A 10,328-nucleotide genomic window follows, 5' to 3' on the forward strand; every position below is an offset into this window, starting at 1 on the left:
ACTACTCAAGGCTGGTACTAGGATGAGATCTTTGTGGGGGCATTTTGACCTTTAGGCTGGGCAATAGGTTCTCTCATTTCGGCCAACTAGGGAAGAAGGCCGTGGTTGTTTCGCCATCCAACCAGGGTGGGGGGCATCAGAAGTTTCTGGGGGAGTGCAACAAAAATCTAGGGGGACAATGCCCGCCCACCCTTAGACCCAGCCATGTTAGTACTATAATAATTATAAAAATACTTTATTTTTTTATAGCACCTTTAACCTCCTGAGACCCGAGCGTGACTGCTGTGTGCATTTTCAATTTCCCTTTTGATTTGTAATTAGTAGCACCTAATAAACAAGCAAAAAAAACAACAAAAAAAAATCTAGAGAAAATGTTTTCCTAAAAGCTGATGTCCACATACAGTATGGGGACAGCGGGACGAAGTTGTGAAATTTTTAATAATACCAAGCTATTTTTTTTTTTTAATCAAATTAATTATTATGTTTCCAGAAGTGTTGGTTATTTATGTTTTTGAGACATTACAGACATTACATCAGAACTAGCATAATTAATTCTGATTCAAAGTAATGGCCAGCATCATCCAATCAATGCCAACCATGTTACGATAAAATTATACATTATAAATTCTGAATCTATGTACTGATTACCATTGTCCCATGTCTGCCAAACATATTGAGAGGCCCAAACATCATCTGCAGCCTGAAACTGAACTTTTGATACTAATAGGAAGTTTGGATTGAATGCACTAAGCTGCATAGAGAGTTATAGGATGCTCCCTTGCTCCATATTTAGTGATTGACTTAACCTCTAGTGTGCTGTCTGTCTGCACTTGTCTCAGACCAGTTCGAAATGCACCTTATTTTCATCCTAAATTCATATAAAGCCTCTGAAAGCTTTTGGATGAACCCATCGATTCTCAATGTGAAAATGCACAGTAAATATAGGAATGCATTTACTAATGCTAATGAATAGAATCGTATTCTACAGTGATAATAAAATATTGTAAAGATTATATTAAAATGAAGCAAAATGACCCACAGATGTGTTAATGTTGCAAGTTTTTAAAAATAAATATATATTTGGGAATAATATCCCAAAATCCACATATGTGGACATCATGTTCATCAGCACGCTGATGTGCGAAAAATAAATATATTTTTTAAAGCGGCATATCAAATGAAACTAGAGATGCTACTCTTTACACCCACACAGGTTTCAATGAAAAAAACGTAGAGGTTTCTTACCAGAGGCACTTTTGTTGGCTCTGAGCCCATACAAGAGCTTCACGGAAATCAACGTCATGTTGTTGTGTCACGTGACTCCATGAGCCAGAAGTTTAACCTTTAAATGACAGTCTAGAGTGTTGTGAACAGTATTCAGTCGGTTTAAATTCATTAAAATTATGCGTTGCGTATAGCAAAGCCAAAATACAATGTCCACGCATGTAGACGCAGAGTCTAACAAGGTTAAAGGTAGCTTTTCAAGACACTTTACATAGAAAAAAAAAACTATAGAATATAAGAATACAAAGCATAGACAAAAAGAGTACATAAACATGCATATCAAAACAGAGTACAAAAAATAATAATAATAATAATCAAGTAAAAGCTGTCTTGAAAAAAATAGTTTTAAGATGATATCTCTAATATCAGCTGGAAGCAAGTTCCACAGTTTTGGAGTATAAGAAGAAACAACCCTGTCACCCATAGAGCGTAGATGAGTTTGACAGACAGACAGATAAAAGACCAGATTTGGAGGAGCGAAGATCACGTTTCTGGGGTGTAAAGGGTTAAAAGCTCAGACAAATACTATGGAGCCAATCCATGCAAAGCCTTGTAGGTAAGCATGAGAATTTTAAAATCAACACGAAACCTGACAGGGGGCCAGTGCAAGGATTCCAAGGAGTAATATGATCACTCTAGTTGCCAATTTTGTACATATTGCAATTTATTTAAAGTGGATTTAGAGACCCCAGCAAGGAGTGCATTGCAATAGTCAATGCAAGAAAAGACAAAAGTGTTGATCAGCTATCAAGTACTCGTAAATTATGTCAGTGGGCTGTGTGGGATATAATCTTAGAGTAATATCAATCTTTCAGATAGTTTTGTATATCATATTGTAATCTGTTTTGAAGATACTAGATTAAAGCAACTATAAGCTTAGCAGTTTGCACCATTCCTTTAGCAACAGATTGAGAGAGTTCAACAATCAACTCTCCTGCTTACAAGATCATTAATTTAAAATGTAAAAAATAAACAATTATTGCAGGTGACTGGCAATAAAAAGCCAACTAAATTAATGCATTTATTTTTCAGTTGATAATATATTGTAAGTAAACTAACTTCACTTTTCTTTTATAATTACTTTTAGTATTTTAGGTGATTTTCGTAGATGTATTAAATTCCATCGCATAACTTTGGACATTATCCACTAACATTTGTCAACTAGAAAGTCTTCATTTTAAACATTATTTTATCATTAAAATCCAAACAAACCTCTGTGAAATGTTTTTTTGATAAGAGTGCATGTGCTACCTTTCTTTAGAGTAAATGCCACTTAGTTTAATATTTTGATATCTAACTAATGCAAAGACACTCAAACATGTACGGTTTACTTTTTGGGGCCACTCTTAAACTTTCAAATGCATACACTGTGAACAAGTGACTGATCTTTAGTCATTTACCTGACTGGTAGGTGTGTTGACAGCTTAGTGAACAGCCCAAGGGAGGGGTCTATTTTGGCATATTTGGTGGTGGACATGTAACCCACCAAAACAACCACAAGCCCTGAGGGACTTCCTGGATAGACCCCTGTCATGACACCATTCTACAAAAAAAAAAAAAATAATATAATATAATATAATATAATATAATGATATATATATATAATTCAGAGCACATTCTATTTGCAAAAATTCAGTAAAACGTTCATAATGAAGCTTATTACAGCTTACTAAGAGGGCCCTTAAGCCTAGTCATCATGTGACTCTGATCAATTCAGTATGAAGATCATCTGTGAGGTCACCTTAAACCTGATGAACCTCTTCTTCCAGGAGTGAAGTCCAGAAAGGTAGATTTGGCGCAGGGCCTCGTGACACAGCTGCAGGTCGATGCCATCGGGTGTGACAGTGAACTGGAATGCCACTGCCTGGTGAGCTTCTGCCATGCTAACTACACACGCTCACTGTATTGGTAAGAGTAAAACAGTAGTTATAAAACAGATAGTTCCGAAACTCACGTCTCACTGTCACGTCTGCTCGTGCTCCCAATGTGAATACATAATGGCATCAAATGGTATCAATAATATACACAATACCATGGCACTGAATAATTACCGTTTTCTTATTACACAGTCCACTGGAATACTTGATTGATCAACTAATCAGAGTTTCACAATATATTGTAATAAAACAATAATTGTAATCTAATCATTGTTGTTACTTTTCAATGTAATCTAAAGCATTTAATTGGATGACATACAGTGACAAGGCACTGTCTATGAGATTACAGAATGTGCTTTTTTTATGACCTCTATGACACAGTTTCACAAGTGTTTATTTTGTAAACAACACTTTGTTGTGAATAAAACCATGTAGATGTTTGATAGGTCAAGATGACATTTTGAAGCGAGGGACATAATAGACATGTAAAAGAGTATACAGAATGATCTGAATGGCAAAAAGATGGAATGAAGGTGAATGGTGACTGAGACTTTTGGAAAATGGAAAAATAGTCATTTTGAGTAACATCTCCTTTTGTGTTCCAGGGAAGAAATAAAGTCATAAGAGGGCTGGAACAAAAAAACAAAAAAAAAAAAACAAAAAAAAAACAAACAAAAAAAAAAAATATATATATATATATTATTTTTTTGTGATGTACTATCCCTTTAAGAGTCTTACTGCCATTTAGAATGTGTTTGCACTTAGGGCCTATTTCCTCGTCACGCTTTCCAAAGAAAGGCGTATTGAGTTTGACCTCTTATATTAATAGGTGATCAACTGGAGGACAGACTGTACTTTTCTCTGATAGCTTGGCAACCTTACACAAGAAATTAACAATGGTTAAGCAACAAACCATTACATTTTATTACTACCAACAAAAACAACCAAAGTATTATCAAATTGGAATACTTTCAGATATGGTGGCCAAGTTTGCTTAGTATTAATGTTTTGTAATACCGCTGTATATATATATATATATATATATATATATATATATATATATATATATATATATATATATATATATATATATAATTTTATAAATACATTAGGCCACACCAACAAAACAAAGGGGTCAGATTAGGCCGAAACAGATTCTTAATAAGAGCTGCACAGTTTTTTTTTTTTTTTTTTTTTTTTAACAGTGTACTCCACCAGCTGTATGGACACATGCAATGACATCTGAGTCACACTATACAGTATAATAACTTTTGTTAATAAGTCATTAACAGTCATCCTACAATCATCGAGTGATTCTCACGAAACCTGTCAAGAAAATTATTTGGTCCTATTTTACTCCAAAATCAAAAGAAACAAATAAGATTTTATATTTTACCTATATAGACAATAAAGCCTATTTAAGGGCCGTAAAGATTATTTTCATGTATTGACATTATTTTCATGATATTGAAGGCCTATTCACACCAAGACCGAATTTTTGGCGCGAATGTTCCTTCCGAACGAGCTTTTGAATAGGAACAATGGATTCCTATGCCACTATTCACAAGGGTCCGACAAATCAAGTGTAGACAAATGAATTGCCGAGCTTGACTGCTATTTTCATCGCAAGGAAAAAATAACACAAAGTATTTCTTTAACGGTGCTCTTTTTCTCACCACGCACAAGAAACCCTGAATTCAATACAATTATGCAATTATTAAATAAAGAAAAGGCCAAAAGTCTATGTTTTATATTTATTATTTTTAATGTTATGCCTCATATTTTATGCTATACCTGTTTTACTTAATGTAAATTATTCCACATTATAACTGTTATATCACTGTGTTTTGTTATCCAGGCATTAAAAAAGCGAAGGTTTGGGAGTTCGTTTGGAATATTCTCATAGCAAAATGCATGTAGAAATATTAAGACAGAAAACACAGGACGAACCCAACAGTGCTCTTTACTCATCTCACTCGCACAAATTCACAGATTCTATTTTCCACAAATGCATCAAAAACATGGAAAGAACATAAAAACAGTTATGTCAAATTAGGTAAATGACTGCTTTAACTGATATTTTAATCTCATGCATTGACAGCTATATGCTTTAAGATCCATAAACCAGAATAAATGTTTGCAGAACAGCGCCACCTTCTGTACAGCGGTGAAATTGTTTTTAATTTCATTCATTTCGGTCTCGTGTGAATAGACCATTCATCGGTAGTCCGTCTCGCAAATCCGTCACGAATTTGGTGTGAATAGGCCTTTACGCACATTTTACCCCCCCAATTATCAGTGTTATTAAGTGTCCTGAAAATAATGTCATATTATTTAATATTTTGGGGGATTAAATACGACCAGGACATTTTCTTGACAGGTTTCATGAGAATAGCCCCCTTAAAAGAATAAATCTTTATATAGGCTATATAGTAGATACACCTACCAGACTTAACTTAAAAATCCAGAAAAATCCTCACTTATTGATCTTATTTTTATAAATTCTCCACACAATTATTCAGTAGCATCTGATTATGCACATGATATTAGTGACCAATGTGCTGTTGCTACAGTTAGAAATGCAAAGTTACCCAAAATAAAACCTTGTATTATCTTTAGACGATGCATGTCTCAATTTAGTGAACAAGGCTTTTTTCACGATCTTGCTCGGTTTGATTGGGAGAAGACATTTCTGATCCTAGATGTTGAGTGTGCCTGGAAATATTTTTATGATAGGTTTACTACCATTATCAATAAGCATGCTCCATTTATAAAATATAGAGTTAAATGTCTGGACAATCCCTGGTTCTCAACCACATTATCAAATTTGCTTTATGAGTGTGATGTTGCATGGGCCAGGGCTAGGTGCTCTGATCTTCAATCAGATTGGCTCTATTTTAGACAGTTACAAAATAAATGTACAGTAGTGATTAGAAGAGCTAAAGCTGAATATTTGCTTACTGAAACAAAATTGAATTTAAATAAACCAATAAAATTTTGGAAAAATATTGATTCCTTATCTGGCACTAAAAAGACTACAGTGCTTCCACCATGTATAATGAACAACCTCACAAAAATTTCGGATAAGGCTCAAATGCTTGATTGTTTTAATAAGCACTTTGTTGATACTGGATCTCTACTTCAGGCATTTAAAATCACTGATATGAAATCAGATATTGACTATGGAGAGAGACATCTAATGAATCTTAATTTTAGTTTTCGACAGTTTACCATCCATGAGGTTCAAACAGCTCTCAAATTACTAGATACAAATAAGTCAGCTGGTCCAGATCAATTAGAACCATTATTTATAAAATTAGCAGCTGACTTTATTCCTCCTCCATTAACGTATATCTTTAAACTTTCCTAATACTCAAATGAAATCCTGAAGATGTGGAAATCTGCCTTTGTTATTCCTTTGTTAAAAGGTGGTGATGCTACTAAACTGGATAACTACAGACCCATTTCTAAACTCTGCATTCTTTCAAAGGTTTTAGAAACTCTTACCAGTGAAAAATTGTCTTTGTATTTATCTGAAAATAATATTTTATCTGTTAACCAGTCAGGCTTTAGGAAAAAACACAGTACCACTACAGCTGCTATAAAGGTCGTGAATGATAAAGGCCCTTGATAAAGGACATCATTGTGCATCCTTTTTTATGGATTTATTTAAAGCCTTCGATACTGTCGATCATGAAATATTCAAACTTAGACTTACAAATATAGAACTATCCGATAACACTATATCTTGGTTTGCAAACTATTTAAATGTCAGAACACAGTGGGTGCGAAAGGAAGGTCACTCATCTGCACCTTTACAGATCACCAAGGGTGTTCCTCAGGGGTCTGTTCTGGGGCCACTACTTTTTACTATTTATATTAATTGCCTTTGTTTTGATATTATAAATTGTAGTTTTAATTTCTATGTCGACGACACTGTTATCTGTTCTGTAGTCACTTTTAAGTTTTTTTTAACTTTTCCCCATACTGTTGGTAGGTCCGGTGGTAGCCGTGTGCAGCCAACAGCTGAGACACTTCCTGAAAGACTTTTTTGTTTTGCGTCGTTTCGTTCGTCGCTAATGAGAGGAACGTCTGCACCTCGTTTATTGACCCTGGTGTAGTTTTGTGCACAGCCATTTCTTTTTACAATTTGAAATTCATGTGAACAAATGATATTGCTGTCGCTGTTGCTAACTTTAAAAACTACCAAGTTGATGTCCCGTGTCGCAAATCCAGTGACGCAGGTAGTGACGATTCTCTCTGACCAATCAGTGATCTGCAGGGTTTTGACATCACATTTAGTATCGGCTCGGCTCGCTTGGAACCTCGACTGAGGTGGTACTAAAAAAAGTATCAGGTATCAGGTACTATCCACAGTGGAAAACCCCCAAAAAGCGAGCAGAGTCGAGTTGAGTCGAGTTGAGCTGTACCGTGCAGTGGAAAAGCCCCATTAGATTTATTACAAATTGTTACTTTACTACTCATCATTGTTTGCTGTATAATAGGGTCACTTGGCACTCGTTCACATGTAGACTAAAGCATTGGTAACTGTTCATCAATAAATCAATTTTGGGCTTATTGCCATCTTATCTCTGTTATCTTACCCAACAGAAATTGCTGTGAAGTATTCCTTTACGCTCTCAGAATTTGTATACCCTTTCGGTTCCATTTGTTCGATCAGAATTAGGGAAACAAGCTTTTCGTTATGCTGCCCCCTGTGATTGGATTTAAAGATAAAAAGGCTGGTGTGTACTTTTAAATATCTCATTTGAGAATCTGAGAAAGTAAATGTTTTTAAATATTTGTTTTTTCTCTTTTAACTTCTTTGAGAATGTATTTTTTTATTTGTATTTGTATCATTATATGTTATTTAAGACTGTAAACATCTGCGGCTGCCTGTCTTGGCCAGGACACTTCTGTAAAAGAGATTCTTAATCTCAGTGAGTTTATATATATATATATACATATCAACCAAAGCTTCATGACATTTCTAACTATGTGAATGTCAATTAACACATGTTCTGTTAATATTTGTCTCATTTTATGTTATTTCTAAGTTATTACAATAACATAAATAAGCTATTACAAAGTGTTACAGCTCGGAAACCAAAACTACACAGATTTCTTTGCACCACCACCACGTACACCTGTCTATACTTCACCAAAGGCACATGCACACACATGCAATGATATTTATCATAAATGCATGCTTATAAATGTTTATAAGAAACATATTATCATCATTTAACAGGACTCTACTTAGCGTATACCTCATGAAGGTCACGTTTTGGAAAGAGGCCGCAATGTTTATATATTCCCAGTCATATTTCCACCTGCTTACCTCCCTCCGTCCCCCAGCAGCTGTGACCACGTGACTTGCCGGTGCAGATGGAAACTAGGGGAAAGGTCGCGCCTGTGTTGATGTTACTGCTAAACACCATTATATGTCACAAACTGTTTTAATAATGTGATATTATATATTCTGCTACAACAGGTACTAGTCTTTTATATGGTAGAACAAGGAAATATCGAGGATTCCCATATTTGATGATCTATTTGCATAGTTCTTGCTCAAAAAGCGAACTATCTTTTTAATTTAGGCTAGCTAAATTAATAAATACGCAACTAGATAGACCGACAATACATCTAATTTTATAGTCAGCCAGGCAGAATAACAGTCTTGCTATTTATAAATCCAAACTATCAAGAAAAAAGGACCTGCAATCACTTTGACAAGTTCCACTATTATTATTAACTAAAATCAAATATTGATAAAATATTAAGGGGCTGTTGTAAACACAATGACTGAAATATAACAAGTACGCATGGATAACAATAACTGCATATTCTGAATCTGATCGTCTTTTAAAGTGACCTCTGCTTGGAGAGATGCCCTCGCATACCCGAGCGCCCACTGACCCCCATGAGCAACATTCAGCATGCGCATGGATGACCGGATGTCACACATGCGTTTATGCAAAAACTTACTGCACACCATACATGACATCCAGTAGTGTTTAATCTGAAGAAAAACTGCGCTGCTGTCTCAAACTATAGGACACATGACAGGGGGTGTGCTGGTGCACTTTCACCTACCTACAGGTGAACGAGCACCACATTCTGCAGATATATTATATATATTCATACATCATACCAAATAGCAGATGAAGTGGAGTAATTTGTTTTCTTACCTCGCTGTCTTTTCCTGAAACTGACAAAGTGGTTTAATGACGCACCGTTTTGCCGCTGCCTGTTTTAAGTGTAAGCTATGAATGAATGTGGATTAGGCTAATTTACTGGACCCGCCCACCAGCGTGACGTCACACCACACTAGTTTTAACTCACAAGCTCTGGAATGGAACACTTTGATCCGGATTCTAAATGTGACGTTAAACATGTCTCGATCATTTTTTTGAACACATTCAATATAATAATGGAAAACCTGGAAATATCAAGGAATTTTTAAGTTGTCAGTTCCAGTTATAGAAATGCATTAAATATTTAAAGGGCATTGACGTTTCTATAGTGAATATAAATTGTTCTAGTTACGCTCAGCTCTAAAATATCTCATCTGCTCATAAAACGCATTGAAAATGAAATCTTTAGGCCTAAAATAAAAATAATAAATTAAAAAAAATCCTTAGCATAGAAAAGTCATGGAAATTCACCGGTCAACAGGTGAGGTAATCCATGGGGGTCCTTGGATGTGAAATCTCCTTTCAGTGTTCATCACATGAATAACACAACGTAATTTATTGTCGTAAAATGCATACTTGGAACACTCTTTCAAAAGTGCCCTGACAACTTTTGCTAGGCTTTTTATTCTGATATACATAAACAAAAAAATATGTCAATTGCAAGACATATTATGAAATGAGGGTAAACAATTTTTTTTTTTAGATATTAACAGCATTAAAGCATTGTCTTGCAATGCTATTGAATGAGAAAACCCGGGGCAGTGCCAGTGACTTTCCTCTTGGCTAGGAACAGCATGTCCCCAAAGGTGTTGTTAAAGGGATAGTTCACCCAAAAATGAAAATTCTCTCATCATTTACTCACCCTCATGCCATCCCAGATGTGTAAGACTTTCTTTCTTCTGCTGAACACAAATAAAGATTTTTAGAAGAATATTTCACCTCTGTAGGTCCATACAATGCAAGTGAAAGG

The 10,328-nt window shown here is 35.1% G+C and overlaps 1 protein-coding gene across 3 annotated transcripts in view; it reads right to left on the minus strand.

Annotated features, from left to right (window-relative positions):
- The window catches only part of LOC127435967 (carnitine O-palmitoyltransferase 1, liver isoform-like), a 36,750-nt gene extending 27,291 nt beyond the window's left edge, over window positions 1–9,459 (minus strand). For 2 of the 3 annotated variants that reach the window (XM_051689821.1, XM_051689818.1), the window contains exons 1-3: window positions 9,353–9,459; window positions 3,026–3,184; window positions 2,685–2,827 (exon numbers count right to left, since the gene is read on the minus strand). In XM_051689821.1, coding sequence (XP_051545781.1) covers window positions 2,685–2,827; window positions 3,026–3,166 — 284 coding nt within the window. In that variant the 5' untranslated portion in view covers window positions 3,167–3,184; window positions 9,353–9,459. Of the gene's footprint in view, window positions 1–2,684; window positions 2,828–3,025; window positions 3,185–8,431; window positions 8,513–9,352 lie in introns of those variants that run through there. The other variant, XM_051689820.1, reaches the window with a different exon arrangement.
- Between the last annotated feature and the right edge of the window lie 869 nt (window positions 9,460–10,328).

Source organism: Myxocyprinus asiaticus, chromosome 46 (genome assembly GCF_019703515.2).
Source record: "Myxocyprinus asiaticus isolate MX2 ecotype Aquarium Trade chromosome 46, UBuf_Myxa_2, whole genome shotgun sequence".
Taxonomy (NCBI): Eukaryota; Metazoa; Chordata; class Actinopteri; order Cypriniformes; family Catostomidae; genus Myxocyprinus; species Myxocyprinus asiaticus.